This window comes from Leptosomus discolor, chromosome 2 (genome assembly GCF_034619465.1).
Source record: "Leptosomus discolor isolate bLepDis1 chromosome 2, bLepDis1.hap2, whole genome shotgun sequence".
NCBI classification, from domain to species: Eukaryota; Metazoa; Chordata; class Aves; order Leptosomiformes; family Leptosomidae; genus Leptosomus; species Leptosomus discolor.
The window spans coordinates 121,040,416-121,059,333 of record NC_141392.1 but is presented as its reverse complement, the minus strand read 5'-3'; the positions used below and the strand labels follow the sequence as shown (position 1 = coordinate 121,059,333).

General features: G+C 49.1%; 1 protein-coding gene across 1 annotated transcript; it reads left to right on the top strand.

Annotated features, from left to right (window-relative positions):
- Window positions 1–9,788: 9,788 nt before the first annotated feature.
- Window positions 9,789–17,907, top strand: LOC147416059 (mitochondrial uncoupling protein 4-like). The gene is made up of 8 exons (XM_086461647.1): window positions 9,789–9,891; window positions 10,661–10,745; window positions 12,539–12,661; window positions 13,428–13,540; window positions 15,273–15,357; window positions 16,029–16,121; window positions 16,477–16,579; window positions 17,836–17,907. The coding sequence occupies exons 1-8, from the start codon at window positions 9,804–9,806 to the stop codon at window positions 17,905–17,907; spliced, it is 762 nt and encodes a 253-aa protein (XP_086317773.1). The 5' UTR covers window positions 9,789–9,803.
- The last annotated feature ends 1,011 nt before the right edge of the window (window positions 17,908–18,918 follow it).

The following is an 18,918-nucleotide window of genomic DNA, read 5'->3' as shown; positions in this document are numbered from 1 at the left end:
CAAGGAAAAGAGAGCAGAACCCCCTGCGTGAGAAGGAGCAGGCGAGTGCTCCCGGAGCCTCTCAGTGCTGTCCCCTGGGCAGGGAGTGCGCAGGAGAGGTGCCCTTTGGGAAGGAGGGGCAGCGGGGGATCAGCCCACTGCTGCTGCAGTGCAGTGGGCATGGCCGTGCCCTGCAAGCAGGGCAGTAGCAGCCCCAGTGCAGCACAAGTGCCTGCCTGCAAGAGGAGGAGAGAGGGGCCACCCTGCCCTCGTCTTCCTTCAACTCACCAGAGGAGTGGCCAAGTCCACCTTGGCTGCTGGCGGGCTTGGGAGATGGCGGCTGCTCTGCACCAGCCTGCAAGAAATGCCCTGTGCTCAGCAAGCAGCCCTGAAGCAAAAAGGGCCCCCAGCGAGCTGCATCAGCCCCTGAGAGCGTGTGAGCGGTGAGGATGGGCGAGATCGCCCCCCGAGCGACGCTCACCTTTGCCTGGCACTCGACCAGCCTCTGCAGGCTGCTGGGGCGTAGTGTCGTCGCCTGGGCAAGGGGAAAAGAGCAGAAGGTGAGAAGCCACGCAGCTGCTGCTGGGCCGGAGCAGGCTGTGGGGGCAGAGGGGACACAGGAGGGGCACTCACGGCCTTGCGGTGCCTCAGCTCCTTCAGCAGGAGCTTGATGGAGGGCAGCTGGGTCACCTGGGCTCCCTCCACTCCTTCTGGTGGCCTGTGCATGGGGAAGAGGCAGAGGAAGAGCCGTGTGAGCCCCAAGCCGCCTCTTCCCTTTTCTGCCAGCCTGGGGATGACTGCCAAAGTGCCCCGAAAGAGCCACGTCCTGCCTGGCAGTGGAGCGGAGAGCAGCGGCAGTGGTGAGGATGGGGCTGGGCAAGTTTTGGCTGGATAGAGCTGGCCGAAGCCGCTCCACCAGCTCTGCCCGCTCAAGAGCTGCCCCCATGCAGACACGGGGGCACCTCTCCCCAGCTGGGGAGCGGTGTTTCCGCATCATCCTGCTACGCCTGGAGCCAAGCCTCTGAGGGGAGCACGGCCCCCCGAGGCTGCAGTGCCAGGCAGGGCTTACCCACAGAGCGCGCTGACCCAGAGCTCCTTCAGCGCCCGGGAGCTGCAGAAAGAGAGGAGAACCAGCCTGAGCAGCCGCCGCTGCCCAGCCTGCGGGCAGAGGTGGCTGCCGGCACAGCCCTGCCCCGTGGGGACGGCCACGGAGGTGAGACAAAGCCCCGTGCGCCAGGACAGAGGTGCTGCCCAGCCCTGTCCCGGCACGTGGCACCAAGACTCACCGGAAAGTGACGAGGCAGGAGCCAGAGGGCCAGACGAGGACAAGGGAGTTGGTGGGCTCGCCTTCCTCCTCCTCGGCGGCATCCCCAGCCGCCCCGTTGGTGCTGCTCAGCACCTGCAGCAGGCCCAGGGCCAGGCAGAGCTGTGGGCGGGGGCCGCTGCCACGCCTGCAGAGAGGAGCAGCAGGGAGTGATGTGGAGGTGACCGAGCCCGGGGGCTCCCCTCTGGCATCCACCTGCCACGGGCACGGCCATGGGTGCATCCAGCAGCAGGGTGCTGGGGCCTGGGGCTGTTCCTTGGGTGTCCCTGCCCTGCTGCCAGGGCCAGGGCTTGCAAGAAAAGGCAGCTGGGCTGCGCGAGTCTTACCTGGGCTTGGCGATGACCAAGGCACCGCTGTAGAGGAGGAGGTCCCTCTTCTTCGTCGCGCGGCCCTGGGTCACCCGCACGCGGTGCTGGAGCAGCGGCTGGGGCGATGCCGGCACAGGCGTGCAGGGCTGCTCGGGGTCAGGGTCGTCCCTGCAGAGCAGATGGTGTCAGGCAGGAGAAAGGCGGCTGCTGCGGGGCCTGGCTGTGCCGGCGTGTCCCCGAGCTGCTGCGGGGGGAGCTCACCTGGAGCCAAGGCAGCAGATCAGCTGGCCCATCCTGCTGAGGCCGGGAGAGATCTCCGGTGGGACACCCTGGTGGGGCTCAGGACAGTGCCCAGCCCGCCCGAGGGAAGCTGCCAAGGGGGTCCTGGTGCCAGTCAGTGCCACTGGGCAAGAGCTCGACTCTCCCCAGTGCCTCTCTGTGCTGGCCCAGCACCGTCCCTGAAGGCACTGGGGCCGTTGCCAGGACAGCGCCGGGTCAACACAACACGGCTCTGTGACCCCAACGGTCGCAGTGGGGAGTGGTGTGGGGGAGGGGTACGGGGTTCTCTCCCCAGTATACCCATGTCCCGGTGGATCTTCCTACTGTGGGGCGAGTACCCCTAACCTTAACAACACCTCTAGGCGTTTACTCGCGGTTAGCCACCGATGGCCATGGGAAAGAACCCAAAATCCACACCAGATGGATTGTGCCCTCTTTTTAACACAGTTGCTAGGAACCGAGTCTTTCTGCTCTAATTCCACAGGTAAGGCGACAGAAAAACCAGTTTGGACAAGGCAGAACCTTTTTATTTTTGCTCTACTTTCCAGCAGTAGTAGTAGAATGTGTTGTAATGTTGCTTTGTATAGAAGGTGGATAATTTTGTGTATCTTGTTTTTACATTCCACCCAATGTAAAGAGACGAGGAAGTGTAGATCCTAGATCTCTAAATCTTGCATGGGAACTGCTTGATGGATTCGTATGTGGAATCCCACAGATCAGGGCCTTTGTATAGCACTCCCTCCCTCCTCAGAGCAAAGTCTAATCTTCTGGTGGATGTATCCTCTCTTTTGGAGCTTCCAACCACAAATGAGTTTGTCTGGGGGTACCAGAGGGACATTTGGAAATGCCAGGAAGGAAATAAAATTCATACTAGCGTTTGGAAACGGAAATCTTTGGGGATGGAATCTGAGAACGCTGGTCTCCACTCCCTGAATGGATCTATGACTGGGCCAGGTTGGAGGACCTCTGGCACGTGCCGTGTGACTGAACCCCATTTCAGTCTCACAGTCCATTTGACTAAATTGGCGTGGCCAGACTTTTTGATGAAGCCGGGAAATTGGACGGCCTCGGTCACTGGAAAAACCTCTCTCGTGAAAAGGCGAGAAAGATGACAGTGTATAGATTATCCCTTCGATCCCACATTTTCCCCCATACAGATACCAGGTTATTCTGAAACTCCTGCTACTGAAACAGTTTCGCTGGCTTGGTGCCTTCAGCTACCCTGGACTACAGGGCCGTACGTACCTAACTTGAAAAACACCATGTGGATGTGGTCCTCGAGCAGGCCCCAGTTTAAACCCTTTTCTGATAACAGGAATCCTCCTAAATGCTCTTGTGCTTTATGGAAGCGTAAACAAATCATTACACGTGCTACAGGAAATGGCGAAACTGTCAAAACTGTATGGCATTTAAAATCTTGAAGGACTCTTGCAAGGTATACGTGTATCTGCTGGAGGAATCCCTGGAAAGGGTGAGAAAATAAGGCTCTTGATTCCTGGGGTAGAACATAGGACACTACCCAGGAGAGTGCGCTCCGTAGGTATCATTTGAGATCTGCCTTCAAGTGCGGTGTTCCTCGACTTCATTTCCCTGTTAGAAAGCCTGACAATAAAAGCGGCTCCAGTGTGGCAATGTCACGATTCTACTGAGGATAAATGGGATTTTGGAACCACACACTCTCCTGCACCTTTTTGGTTTAACTTGGGGATATTCTGATGGAAAGCCGTATTGGATGTTACCATTGGAAAGACATGCCGGTCCGGCATGCGGAACAGTGGTTCCCTCTCTGTGTCCGCGCCGTATCTTTTCTTTTAACCCTAGCAGGATGAGAAGATCGACCGATGTTCAAGTCCTTAATGAACCGTCACCTCCCACCTTGACCATGGGACAACGGGTCTCTCTTTTTTGCAGTTGAGACGGAGAAAGTGACAAAACAACAAATCTTTTTAAAGCCGGGTAGAACCAAAGCCTTTATTGCCTGTTCATTTGTACTCTCTTTCCCAGACGTGTCTCTTTCTAAGCGGTTCAGAATTGTTATACAATCTTATCATTTGTTATTTGCACAGTTCTTTATAACTCATCTCTTCTGCCAAAAGGACATTTCTGCTTTGTCTTGTAGTCGACACTTTCTCAGGACTTGCTTATCTTGCAGCTGCAGCTCTTCTCGCTCCTGTCTGTTTTCTCACGGGTAGACTGGAATCCTCTCAAGGTACAAGTCGTCCTGCCCAGGGGCCTCAGTCCAGCTGAGATCCCCCACAGAAATATGCCTTTGCACTCATTAGCACCCTGGGCTGCATTAGGAAGAGCGTTGCCAGCAGGACAAGGGAGGTGGTCCTCCCTCTCTGCTCAGTGCTGAAGAGATCCATCTGGAGTACTGGGTCCAGTTCCAGTCCCTCCAGTGCAAAAGAGACATGGACAGACTGGCGTGAGCCCAGTGAAGTGCCAAGAAGTTCATAAAGGTGCTGGAGCCTCTGTCTTTTGAGGAGAGGCTGAGAGAGCTAGGACATTGCAGCCTGGAGAAGAGAAGGCTCAGGGGGATCTTATCAGTGTCCATGAAGACCTGCAGGCAGGGTGAAAAGAGGATGGAGCCAGGCTCCTTCCTGTGGTGCTCAGTGAAAGGGCAAGAGGCAGTGGGCACAAACCAACACAGCAAATTCCACTAAAAATTATTTTTTTTATCATGATGGTGGTCAGACACTGGAACAGGTTGCCCAGAAAGGCTGGAGAATCCTGAGAGACACTCAAAACCCAGCTGGAAACGGTCCTGAGAGCCTGATCTACGTGACCCTGCTTTGAGCCGGGTGTTGGACTAGCCAGTGTCCAAGTCCCTTCCAACCTTAACTGGTTTGTGTGTGTGATTTTGTCTTCTTTTGCTCTGGCTCTTTGTCCAAATCTCTTCTGCTGCTCATCCCAGGACCTGATCCTCAGGCTTAGGCTCCTTGGTTGAACAAGCCCTGCTCAGCCTTTCTAGCTCTTCATCTGTTTGTTCCACAGACAAGCATCCAGCTGCCCCTCACATCTTACACTTCTCCCTTCACTCAAATACCACCTTCAGACATGAATTTCCTCTTTAATCAGTCTCAGCCTTTCTGGCTCTGCCCGCAAAACTGTTTCCCCATGTTCTTCCTCCTGAACCCTACCTACTTAATTCTGCCCCCTTCTCTTCATATTTGTGCTTCCAAATCCCACCAGAATAAAACCTCGCTGGTGTCTGAGTAAGAGATAGAGCCGGACTGTCCTTGAACTTGTCCTCGTGTACATTTTTATAATATTTCAATATTTATAATATTTCAATAGTTACTAACCCAGAGGCCTTATCCACTCACCAGCTTTATGTATTGTACTAGGAGAGGCATATAGTTCATCGCTACCATTGGAACCATAGGCACCATGGGAACACCACACCGTTTGCATGGTGCACAATTTGTACACTACTTTTTTATAAACATGATTATTCCATTAAAAGTGCTTATCACAAATCCAGTTTAACTCCCTTCCTATACAGGAATAGGTGCACAGACAGGAACCTCTGTACCTGTGCAGACAGGCAGTACAGTAAAAGTAGCACAGCAGAAACACACCTGATAGTAGGGGGTTAAGAGCTGTGAGAAACAGATTTATGGCCTTCATTAAACAGTCATGCTGAAATATATTGGGATGTTACCTGCGTTGGTCATAGGTGCAAAAGAACAAGCCCAAATACCAACAAGTAGGATGTGGATCTCTATTTCACAAACTGTGTGCAAGAAACAGATAAATCACTTCTACCTCTGATACCATCACATTTCCATGTTTAGCTATCACAGCTCCTTGTATGTTTATTTCCTGGTTTTATTTTATCCATTAAATTCTTTCTTTTCCTACGAAGCAGTAAAGTGGTAAGAGCGCTAAAGCCTTGTAATATTGGAGTGTATTTTCATTACAAGCACAGCCTGAGCAGTGCGTTTAAAGTGATCTATGTATACAGGTAAGACAAGCCCTCAACCCTCTGTGAAGCCATTCATCAAAGGCTTTTGTGTTTGTTTTGGACGTTTGGTTTAGCTTCTGCTTCTGGGGGATGATTTGGTGAAGGACACGAGACACTCCTGAAAGGCACTATTGTGAGATGGGCACAAGTACAATGGTGCGATCGTCACTAACAAGCTTTCCTCAGACTAGGACCTAGTCCTGGGCAGGTAATAGTTAATGGTCTTTCCAGTGAAAACTAACACAGTCACCACTGATGGAAGCAGGTGAGAGGATCGAGGCAGTTTGGCTGCCTTTCTCCTGCAGCACACAGCCCTCCCAGACCCTGCTGCTGTGTTTCCATCATATCTGAAGTCCAAGCTACCTCCCTGCATAGGTAGCCTTTGATCAAACTGGCTTTGGACAGAAACTAGAAAACGCTGTCTCACTGAAAACTGAAATAAATACATAGGAAGGCTCCTCTCTGCCGGAGCTGTCTCCCTCAGGATTTGGGGATATATAAGCTCCAGCTATTGATGGGCCTCCGTGAGCACTGGCCCTTCTCTGCTCTGCAAATCACAGAGCTGTCCACACAAGCGTCTGCCTCCAGGTCAGGCTCATTTCAAAGATCCTGTGGGAAGAGATAATTTTTCCTCACCATCATCCCCAAATCAGCTTGGCTAAAGAAAAGAACTTATTTCCCCAGACTAAAAACGGCTGTGGAGAGCTGCTCTCTCCACAGGGAGCCACAATGTTACAGGGTTTACTTTAAGGAGAGATCTAGCTGTTGTTTTCCACCCCCTAAAGCATGGTTGTAAAGAAGACAGAGTAGACTGTCCCGCAAGGTGTATATCTAAGGGATGAGAGACAATGGACATACGTGGGGAAATTCTGGCTGAATATAAGGAAAAAACGTTCACAAAGTGGTTAAGCACCAGAGCAGGCTGTGGCTGTGAAATCTCCATCCTTGGAGGTTTTCAGGGGACTGAACAAGACCCTGGAAAACCTGATGTAACTCTCAAGTTATCCCTGCTCTGAGCAGAGGATTGCACTAGATGACCTCTAGAGGTCCTCTCCAACCTAAATTACAAATCCATGATATACAGGCTAACACATAGTGGCACAAGCTGACCCAAGCCCAGAGAACAGCTATTGAGGGAGGCACAGAAGTGCCAACAACAGATTGCATAAACTGACCAGAACAAGGCTCTGAACCACTCGTAACCTCAGTGCAGCCAGGCATGTTTGCATTAAACTGCAGTGTGCTTTCTTCCCATTTTAATCACGGTTTTGTCAGTACCTTGTTTTATCACTGCATGAATTCTAACCCAAAGAAGGACCCAATTTAATGCCAACTACTGGTGAGCAACGAGATAAAGTCATTTGACTTCAGCTGAATTTCACCTGCAATGCTCCTTTCACTTATCTGAATTGTTGCGATGGGGACCATACACCAAAATGTCAGGCACTCAGACAGGGGTGGGGGGAGGTGTTCGGGGACAAGTTTCTATGTCCTAAAAAATACTCAAATCCTAAGGATTACTGATTAACGGCTAACAATTAACGATTCAACTGAGCCTTAATGATAAATGAAAAGCTCCTCTGGAACAGTACATGCCTTACCCTTTTTTTCATGATGAGAACCTAAATATGCCTATATTACTTCGAGAAATTAGGACTGGCACACAATTAACAGGGCTTCAGCATTCCGCCAGGAAAATCTTTCACATTTCCCATGGGCAGAGATCGGCTTCTGTCTTCCCAGGTTTGCATGCCCCCTGCTCAAACTGCACTGCCCTGCGTCTAATCCCCAGGAGACACGAATTGCTACCAGCAGTCCAGCACTCTGGCATTCCTGCTCGGCGTGTAGCTGTTGCTAATGCAGCTCGTGTTAAACCACATCTGGATCAGTTCATCCGTGTCTCGGATGCCCGTGCAGCTGTTTCACACGGGGACGCAGCTGGGGGCTCCCGAGGCACTGCTGTCAATGACAGCACCCCACCAAGCAAACAGACCCCACACGTGTTCGCACAATCTTGAGGTCTCATTAATGATTTTTTTTTTTTTTTTTTAGGGTAGATAACGGGCAAAATTGTGCGTGTGACTGTACCGGCACTGCTGGTTTCCTGGCAGAGCGCAGCCTTGGTGACAGACTACATTCCCAGGAGCCTGTTGCGCAGGAGTCTCTTGCGTCACTGCACAAGGACCTTGCAGCTCTGCGGGAGGCACTTGGGCTGCTGCTGTTCCTCCTGCTGGCGCTGGAGAAACATGACCTTCAGCAATTTGTCTCCTAAATGACCCAGAACAGAGCTAAGCTTTTGCTCCAGACCCTCGCAGGGTGGCTGGTTAGCCTTCTTTCATGTTAGACGCTAGATGTCACCTGCAGAAGAATAGAAGAGCTTACCTCTTCCAGAGAGATGGCCCCGAGCCAGCAAATTCGCTCTGTCAGCCTGTGCAGCAGCTGTGGCAGAACTAGGTACAACTCACTGTGATTTTCTGAGAGGGAAGGGGGTCAAAATTTACTTACAGGGGGCAGGGGGAATTTCAGTCCCCAGACACCTTCTTCCCCGGTGTTTACTCTGGCTTTTCTGCTCCAGCAAATCTGTTCATTCCACTCTGCTCGTTGTGACTTTTCAATAATTGAAGCCTTGAAAGTATTTTATGCCACCTGCCTGTGGCTGGAGGGAGGGGTTTTTCAGGTTGGAATCTTTGCCTCTGAGACCGAAGCAGTTACTGCAGTCGGTAACACAGAGCAGTTGTGACTAATTTCAGCTTTGCGTTTGCTGGGTTTCTGGAAGAAGACTAAAGAGGCAGGACGATCTGTTACCTAAGTTAACAGCAAGGGGCTGACTTTGTCAGGAATTTGCTTTTCATAGCTAATGCAGGTTGATCAGAGAAAAATTTAATCTTACGTTTCTGGTTACAGTGGAGATGTCTGTAAAAACGGAGTGTAGTAGAATGCTTGCTGAAATGCAGGAAAGAAGCACCCTGGCATCTGTGTAGCACTACTTTGTGATCAGTAACTTATTTGGAATATTTCTCAGCATATTCTATATCATTTCCGCAAGCAAATCTGTTGCGTTGCTCTAATGATTTGTAACTTCTCCATCTTTGCTAATCTTTAAACATGAATAGCAAAGTTAATGCACAAATAGACTGCGAATCTGCTGAAGCTTTGAGAGGTGACTGCATTCCCCTAGTACCTCTGAGTCCTGCTCTGGAACGACCCTGTAGCGTGGTGTGTCGCAGAGGCAGTGAACCAAAGACAACGCCTGCTCCTGGGCGCTCGCCACCTCACACAGCCTGGGAAGGTCCACCCCCAGGGTGACACCTCTGGCCCAGAACTGAAATGAGGGGCAGCAAATATGCACTCATCCTGTTTCAGGAGCAGTCCCAGGAAGCTGAGATCCAGCTGGACCATCATCCCTGGCCCCCAGTTATTTCAGTGAGAGAAATAACAGGCTAAATGTGATTTTTTGTGTCTGCATCAGAAAAGCAGCATGGTTTAGGGTGGTTCATGGGATAGATGCTCAGCTGTATGTGTGTCTGCATTACGATGGCCACTGTGGGGCTGTTCCTGACTGTTACACGTGCCACTGCTATGCTGGGCAGAATTGGAGAGGCCACATGCTCGCTAAGAGCTTTGACTGATCTTTATTCAGGGGGAGTAACTGGAACAGGATTTTTAACCCAGAGCCCCTTGGCAAGTATGAGTATTGCATAACTAACCTGAAAAAAGAAATAAGGGAGCAAGACTTGGTGTTTGACGGGAACGTATTGTGGTTACCCGCGCCCAACGGCACTTTGAACAGATCTGGATGTGAATCTCCTGTTCTCCACAAATCGCCTCCTCTTTCTCTTCAGTGACATTTCCCCTGGACCTCACAAAAACTCGGCTGCAGGTCCAAGGTGAAGCTGCCATCTATCGCAGTGGAATTGCCACCGGCCAGGCGGCCCCTCACCGCGGCATGCTGCGCACCGCGGCTGGCATCGTGCAACAGGAGGGCTTACGGAAGCTCTGGCAAGGAGCCACGCCGGCTGTCTACCGCCACATAGGTGATTATCTGCTCACGATGGGATAAGTTTGGGTCCTGCCTTCTGTGGCCAACAGCCTTTTGGAGGGAGTTTGCCGTATCTTCTTGTGTTTTAAATATATCTGCGAGGACTCCTTCAGTCTACCCTGCAATCCCACTTTGAAATAGATGGGATTCTGGCTCAATAGCGTCTCCTCCTTCTCTTGCCCATTCCTTCACAGCCTTATACTGGCTTCTGGGAAAACAAAACATGATTCCCCTGCTGTCTCTGCAGGAAGGTCTTCAGTGCAAGCAGGCACTCAGAGTCCTCAGAACACTAAGTAGCTTTTATTTGAGGGAAGTGGGGACGGGCTGGGGAAAAAAGATAAGGGTGCAAGCGCTAGGAGGAAGAAATGCATTAGTGATTTGGCCACAGGTAACAGCTTTCTGTGTTCTACTTGGAAATACGGTGACAGCAATAAACCTCAAAAGCACTTGTGGGGGGTTTTGTGCTGGGCACCAGCTGAGAGGGAAGCCATGCAGTCACATCTCCTCAGCATGTGGGCATAAGCCATGCTGCCTCCTGGCAGACTCAGACTCAGCTCAGCCAGAGAGATTCTCTGGTGCTAAAATGTTTTGGCTCCAGCATTGCTACCAGGCAGCCCTCTTGCTTTCACCAACGTGAGAGCAGTGACCAGCTCACCCAGGCGAGCTCTGCAGTGTTTTACAACCAATCTTTTGACCTCTCTATCACAGTGTGACCTCCAGAAGTGTCAGACCCAAGAATCATCTCTTGCTTTTGTTTTCCACAGTGTACTCTGGCGTTCGGATGGTCGCATACGAACACCTCCGTGACTCTGTGCTTGGCAAGGCTGAGGATGAAGGCTTTCCTTTCTGGTAATGTTGCATATTTACACTTTTGCCTGTTCGGGGATTGTCCTTACTGCAGGAGTCCTGCACCCCTAAGACCTGTCTTTTCCTCAGGGCTCACTTACCCTAAAGAGGCTAATTATAAAGTAGGCGTTTAAGCATTGATACGGACTTTCTAATTTTAGTTTCAGAGCAGTATCTTTTCATTCAGCTGGGAAGAGGCCTAAGAAAGATTGGAATAGTTTTCTCAGAGGCTTAACTAGGACTATGATTAATAAGGATACTCTACGAAAGAGATGGAGAAACACGATAAACCACAGTGGAGGCAGGGCGGGTTCACCATGACTCAAGGCCTGTGATGTAGTGGCAGCTCCTTTATTTCCACGTGGGCTGGGGGATGTTGGGAAGCGCAGGTGAGTCGTGGCTGACCCTACAGCTGTGTGCAACGGCTGCTGGAGAAGCCGTGAGCAACTGTACAAACCCGACACCAGCACGAGTAACTGTGACTAACCCTACAGCTGCCTGAGACGTGCAAACCAGATCCAGCTCAGCCAAGCTGGACTTGCAGCTTGGGCCCTGCTCAGCTCCAAGGTCACCTGGGAGCTCGATTAGCTCTGCACGGGGTGATGATACGTTTCCAAAGGTACGATGGGCAGCTCAAATGTCCTCTGGAGCTTTGCAGGAAAGAAGTGAGGGGTGGTACAGCTCAGACGTCCAGCTGCTGAAGGGATGGGCCCCGCTAGGTGTTGCGCAGGAGCAGTATGGCAACGCGTTGCTGCTTTGCTGCTTGCCATACTGCCTGGGCAAGAAATGATGCCATTGGATTTTAAGCAAGGGGAATAGGAAGCTTTCCCCATCTTGGTGTTGTATCTTAGCCCTGGCTACTGAAGAGGCAGATCGTGAAGGAATCAATGCTATTTTGTTCATGTGTGTATGACAGACGTCAGCCTAAGTTAAATCTGTGCATCCTTCCTCAGGAGACAAGTGATCCCTATAAAAAGCAAAACCAAAGTTCTTGGTTTGCAAGCTTAGTTCGGCCACAGGTAAACTTCACTTCTGTTTTTTGACAATGCGTGTGGCATACAGCCACAGAACTAAGTCATTGTCTGTGGGGAATGAGCAGATTTTTACAGAAGTGTTGCAAAAATTGGTAATTCCTAATTGTCAAATCCTTATTGTTAAAATGTACTTTTATAATCATAGATAGTATCATATCAAGTATTTACTCCAAAATTAAATCTTGGGTCCAAAATATAACTGGTTTTAAGATAAGATTTATAAAATCTCATACAGATAAAGTACTTGTCATGCTTGGTGCTATGGGAAGGGGTATAATAGCAAAATTTCAGGTTCTACTAAAGTAAGTAGAACCAGAAAATTAACATGACACATCTAGTAGCAATGAGAGATTAAAAAAAAAAAAAAAATCATATATCAGCAAGTAGTTTAGAGTTTTAGATTGGCATTCAGTGATGACAATACATGGAGCACCATCCCTTACTCGTGTACCTTGCCATTCTGCCTTTAAACCTTAAGTGAGGAGCATAATGGAATCTGGAGAGGAAGCAGAGCCTCTTGGTGATGTATAATAACTGGATTTTTTACCCCAGACAAGTTTTAACCCTTTCTTAAAATTGACAGATGCATCATTGACTACCTTAACTACCTGCAGTCGTCACAATTAGTACCTTAACTTTGGCTGTTACTATAAGGAATAACCATTTACATTTGTCTCGCCTGGGTTGTGCTGCTGAACCCTTCAGCTCGTGCGCTGCTATTTGTGAGATTTTCTGCTGCGCGTTTTTCTCCCTGTTTGGCAGGAAAGCTGTAATTGGCGGCATGTCTGCGGGTGCCATCGGACAGTTTTTCGCCAGCCCGACTGATCTGGTGAAGGTGCAGATGCAGACGGAAGGAAAAAGGAAGCTGGAAGGAAAGCCGTTACGGTTGGTTGCTCTCGAAGCTGTTTTTTTTCTTCCCGTTAATGACTACTCTGTGGCCGAGGGTGCGGTTCCTTCTGTTTTCTGCCACCCCCTCTCCCCAGCTGGTCGGAGCCCTTTTGGGGGAACAGCAGTGCCTGGGGGGCACAGGATGGCTCTGGGCAGCCAGGAGGGTTGGGGATCCGAGAATTCCTCCTTACTCCATTTATACTCGCCTTCCTTGTTCTGGTGTATTGGTCCCAGAGATCACAAACCCTCGCCCACCCTACATGTGCAGCACGTCCATGCCAGCGCGCTGCCGGGGGGCAGGGGGGGAAGGATGCTTTCTGAGGAAGGGAAGCTGGAAGAAAGGATGGGGGAAATGGCTCACCCAGGATGCACAGACACCGGGCAGGGTTGGGTCACTTGCAGGTAGCAGGGCTTGAGATCCTCCTGCAAATACCAGGACACGCTGCTCTTTGCATCCGAAACTGCTGGCACCACTTAGTGTCTTGTCCGTTTAGCACTGCACTCCAGCTGTGGGAGCGAAGGTTGTCTGTCATTAGCGACCGAATTGCTGCTTATCGGTACAACCGGTAAGTTTGGTAAAATACTGTGGCATGAAAGTCAAAAGTGGATCCAAAAACAGATCAAAAAATGGATCCGAAGGGCCAGATCCTTGCAGGTATAAATTGCCTTTCCTGTGCGAGGACCTGGTGCAGCAAGGCACAGGAACATGCAAAGATCTCTCCGTAGCTGGGCTCTCTACTTACCAGTTGCATATTGATTTCAGGTTTCGAGGAGTGCACCACGCATTTATGAAGATCCTGTCTGAAGGAGGAATACGGGGGCTTTGGGCTGGATGGGTGCCCAATGTCCAGAGAGCTGCCCTGGTGAACATGGGAGGTAAGTTTCACAACTTGGTCTGCAGTGCTTAAGGCCGCATCTAAGCCTTAAGAAAGGAGAGGTCAGCTACTCCCCTGGTCTTTGTTTCTTGGTTATCTACACTGGGGACCTGTTTGAAGCACACTGCAGGTGACTTGTGCCTTGAGCATTTTGTTCCTGTGGAAATCATGTTGCTTAAAAATAACAGTTTATGCCTCAGGGATGGTGAGCTGGGAGCTGAAGGAGTCCCACGGCCAGCAGAGCAGGGACCTCACCAGCCAAGACCCGGCTCCCTGGTGCCCAAGCAAGGTGAGCAGGGCAGAGCCAGCAAGGTTCCACCGAGATCCAGATCCTCAGGAAAGTGGGTGGTGATGAGGTATGTCTGAGGCCAAACCAGGAAGCTGAGCCAGCATCAGATCTGGTGAGGGTCACCAGGGTCAGACACAGCTCAGTGGTCACCAGCAGGTCCGTGGTGATAAGAACGGTCCAAGGTCGAGCTACGCTGACAGTCCATGGGTCAGTGTTCAGATCAACAAGGTCCACAGCCCAGGCATGGTGTGCTGGAGCTGCAGACAGGTACACCTACAGCGTAGCTCCGGCGGGGACTGAGGGTTATAAGGTGACGTGGCTGCCTGTGTGCTCGGCTGATCCAAGAAGCACTCACTCCTTCCACACACAGACAGAGCTTTCCTGCGCCTCTCCAAAACTGCTAGGATATGTTGGACAGTCTTTGCTCTCCTTCCCGAGGTTCTGTTTACAAAGTGGGGAAGGAGATGTCTTTGGGACCAAAAGATACTGCCCGTGGGCGCCCACCATGAACACTTGCTCTGTGCTTAGTGGCACACATTAGAGCATCACCTTCACAATTTTTTATTTTGCATGCTTAAATTTCTTTGTCACGACAGCTACTAATTCCTACATCAATCAGCAGAGGGGCATGTTAGCAGCGTGACCAAAAAATCTCTCTAAAGATAGAAAATCAGAGGTGGTGTATGCTTACATCTTGCTAAGTAGCAGTAGAGGAATCACTGGATGGATAATGTTTGCAGCAGGAGCTGTTAAATGAGGGCTACAGAGTTACTATTAACTAAGGCATGTCTCTGCATACACAACGTTAACGGGCAATCTCGGCACGTAAACCTTAACAAGCAAACCCTCTTACAAGTGGGAAATGATCTCCACTGGGTAGGTTTGGACCGTAAAGCACTACAAAGCGCTGGGAGGGTCACCCCGGTTGCTAGGCTGGGCTTTTAAGGTCAGGACATTGGAAATGTAACCCACATCTGCCAAGAACTTTCAGATCACTTGTCTTTCATTCAGATGCCCTGATGCCATAACTCACATCTGCTTATAACTTCCACGACATCATCTGTTTTTTCTGCGTGTAACGTTTCTAACGTTTTTAGAACACTTGCACAGAGGTGGGAGAGGTACAGCTGTCTTTATCGTGGCATTTCTGGGTTGGGTTAATGAGTTATTTTGCAGAATTTTCCATTTGGGATCCATTTTATCCTTGGTAGGATTTTCAGAGAAAATGGTAGTAGAAGGGAGCGCGTACTCACACGTCTAACGGCAGGACCTGGGTGCCACAACGGTCAGCAGGAACTGGGGGCAGAGTGCCCCAGCTGTGCCAATGGGAGGGGCTGCACTGGAGATTTAGGCCTTGCCAAGCCTCCATCCCGTGTCAGCAATGAACGTCACAAAGACCATTTACTTCTGACAATGCTGGTTTTTCTCATTACCCTCTTTACAGATCTGACCACTTACGACTCAGTGAAACACTTTCTGCTTCTGAACACGCCGCTTGTGGACAACAGTGTGACTCACAGTGTTGCCAGGTGCCCTGTTCCCTGATTACCCCTTTTCTGCTGCAGAGCATTTCCAGCCTCGCTGCCTTGATCTGCCTCTCTGTGCCAGCAGAAGCCCCTATTCTTTGGTCGTGACGCTGCTGATAAAATGCACCTTTATAACAACTTTTTTTTTTTTTTTTTTTGGCCTGAGGGGACATCTTTGTACAAAAGACAAAGGATGCAACCATTGCTACAAAACTGCCCCCACCTGAAGTGCCTTGCTGATGCATTTAAACACTTCACACATCTGTGAAAGCACAGGAATTTTCACTTTTATAGAATGTCTATTTTATCTAACCTAGTTTTAAATTTAGCAAACCCTAAGAATAAGCAATATAAACTCTGCAGAACAAGCTCGTTTACTGCCTTAAATGAGGAAGAAATCTGCTTTATATAAACAGTATCATAAACTGCCTATTGTGGGTCCTTTATCCCTGCCTCAGAACTGCACACAGAGGCGAGGGAAGCTGGTGCTGGGAGGACATCTGAGCAACAGCAACACTAGCAAGCCTCCTCCTAAATCAAGTTTATGTTAAGTTAGGAGCTATTACTCATGATTTTATGATAACTGTTTTAAATTATATTCTATAGTATTAGAACTGGAAGCATGATGCTTAAATTGTCATGATAAATCTTAGTTTCCTCTTTTCTGTTGACAGTTGCTGTTCTGGCCTGGTAGCTGCTGTTCTGGGAACTCCTGCCGACGTGGTCAAAACCCGGATAATGAACCAGCCAAGAGACAGGCAGGGAAGGTACAGCCACTTCAGAGACCAACTTTTCTGTAGAAAACTGAAACCTTGAGTCTCACTCAAGACTTCACTGGGAGTGAAGTGCTAACTCTGTAATTTGCTCTTCATCCACCCGATGATCATTTTATTGCTTTAGTTTTGCATGTCTGGGGCGGTTGTTGTGATGGCCACCTGAGAATATCCAGTTACTTAATGGACTTCAGTTCTGACGAGACTCCTGTGAGCTTACAAAAGAGCTCTTGCTCCTTCAAATGTATCTGATACAGATTAATTTTCAGGGGGGATGTGTGGGGCGTGGATTTTTTTTAATTGCGTATTTGTAATCCTAACAGTAATTGTTCTCCTTGCACACTGCCAGAGGTCTGCTGTATAAGTCTTCCATGGACTGCTTGGTTCAAACTGTACAGGGTGAAGGGTTTATGTCTCTATACAAAGGCTTTATTCCAACCTGGATGCGAATGGTAAGTGCCTTTCAAACTCTCTTAACAAGACAGTTGAGCAATGTGGCATTAAACTGTAAAGAGTTCTTTCTGTGTCAACATTTTTCCCAAACTCTTTGGGTCTCTTGATTTATCTAATTGCAGTTAGCACTGCTGAATGCAGTGGATGACATAACTGCATGCAATGTCACTGTCCCCACGTTGCCTCTTGCATCTCGTTAATTTGGAAAATGCTGTCCTGCTTCATTGCTAGTGATCTGCCTTGCTTTTTTTACCGTTGCAGGCTCCCTCCTTTCTCCCTTCCTAAACTCTCCTTGCGTGCTCCTAGCCCTGGACTCCCTTTGCTCTATCGCTGCTCCATCCCAGGTCTCACTTCTGCCCCTCTCGGATTCAGGCCGGCAGCTTTCTCCTGCATGCTGCCAGCCGTTAAAGCTGCACCTGTACAACTAAGCCGAGCAGCACTGGAGCCTGGGAGACTCTTACTTTGGGCAAGAGTCAACTCCCAATAGCAAATCTAGATGTGACCACTTCTTTTTTTTTTTTCAAAAGTCTGTAAGAACTGAACAGTATGGCTACATCTAGACTCTGCCAGCTGGCTTCAAGGTCTTGACACTGTTTAATTTACCAGACTGAGCACTAGATCGAAGGCAAAAGCCTCCTTCCTCTAGTTTAACCGAGTACAGCAGTGGCCACAGCCTCTGCTAAGAGCAATCTGTAGGAAGGTTCTGCTTGGTTGCTCAGTCCTTGAGCCGGAGCACATAGATGGGATCTTTGCGAGTTTACTACTAAGGTAAAAATTTCCATGGAGCGTATGCCAACTCAGATTTCCCAAAGGCTTGTAATTTGGGGAGTGTTTAGCGGGTGTTTCAGAGGAGCAGGAAAAGGCGTTTCTTAAGCACAAGGCAGCCTTTTGCCAAATGCCAATCTATTGCCAAAAAAACCCCAAACTAGAGCATCTCAGCTAAATGGGTGCAAGATATGAGAACTGTGTAATTTTTCTGATTAAGTTTTTAGAACAAGAAAAGCCTTTAACATTTTTTTAAAGAAGCATTCGGCCTGATGTAGCCCCCAAGTATGAAACATTCCAAGTCAAACATTTACGGGCTGGCAAGCTAAAAAAAAAGTTTTAAGTGTCTTGCGAAGGACTGGGTAGCACTAACCATATGCAACACTTTGATTTTGTATGAAAGACATGATAGATTGACCTTAAGAATATATTTTTTTTTTATTGGGTCACTTCTGGTTTAAGCCTCTAACTTCAGTGTTTGCTTTCACAGGCTCCTTGGTCACTGGTATTCTGGCTTACATATGAGCAAATCAGACGGATCTGTGGAGTCAGCTCTTTTTAAAATCACGAAGCCACTTCAATAGTCACAAACCAAAGATGAATCAGAAAGTTGAATTCTCATTCCACAAGACATCCCGACCCCACAGGAAACCAATTCGTGTAGGAGATCAGCAGTAGGATCACATGTATAGGTTGCTGCCCCAAATCCAGTCCTCACTGGTTAGAAGTAGTCATGTCTTAAGGATACTATTGGCTCGCCAGGCTGCGATATGAAATGGAAGTTATCCACAGGATAAAATTATCACAGTAATACTTCAACGGGCAGCCAGCATCAGCTTTCTGGAGCAGCAAACAGAGGTAACAAAAACTCTAGCAAGCAACTAGAATATAATACTGTTTGCTTGTTTGATAATAGAGATGATTCCTATTGTTAGGGCCAAGAGCAGGGTGAACAACGCAGCACTGAACATCCTCTGTGCCTAAGCAGCCCATAAAATTACTGGGGAATTTTGGTTATTATTACATTTGCACGCACATAAAGAACTACCTCTCATTAGTCTGATGCCTCAGCAAACCAAGCCTCTAGTGCTAGAATCTGAAAAAGATTTACCTGATTTCAAATTTGCTTGGCACAAAAGGTGGGTTTTGTTCCTCCTACTTCCCAGAGACCGCCTGACCTCTTCACTCAACCACCTGAGTATTATCCACGAGTGAAACGCAGTCCTGTGCCCAGGGAATCAAAAGCCTGGCTCGCTCTGCCCCTCTCGAAGGACTCAATACACACGCTGCCCATAGGACCGAGCTGAACTACTTGTCTTTCGAGAGTCCCAGTGCTGACGTGGCAGACTGGGTCATTAAGGTACCACTTTTCCACGGGAATACACACTCTGCCCACTTTAAATCTAAATGAAAATACAATGTTCTCTTCAAAATCACAAAATGTTTCAACATCAGTGATTTTTTTTTCTTAAACTTAAAGCTTTCCAGATTTCATAGGAAAGGGGATTGCTGCTGCTTGTCACTGGGCTTATCTTTGGCAATCAGGAGGCAAAAATGCAGTATAAAAGCAATC

Excerpts from the sequence above, each read along its gene's own strand:
- LOC147416059 (XM_086461647.1), top strand. The coding sequence starts at position 9,804 with ATGCTGCGCACCGCGGCTGGCATCGTGCAACAGGAGGGCTTACGGAAG. Across the intron at positions 13,541-15,272 it reads TGCCCTGGTGAACATGGGAG|ATCTGACCACTTACGACTCA; the intron begins GTAAGTTTCACA and ends CCCTCTTTACAG. Across the intron at positions 16,580-17,835 it reads TTCCAACCTGGATGCGAATG|GCTCCTTGGTCACTGGTATT; the intron begins GTAAGTGCCTTT and ends TTGCTTTCACAG.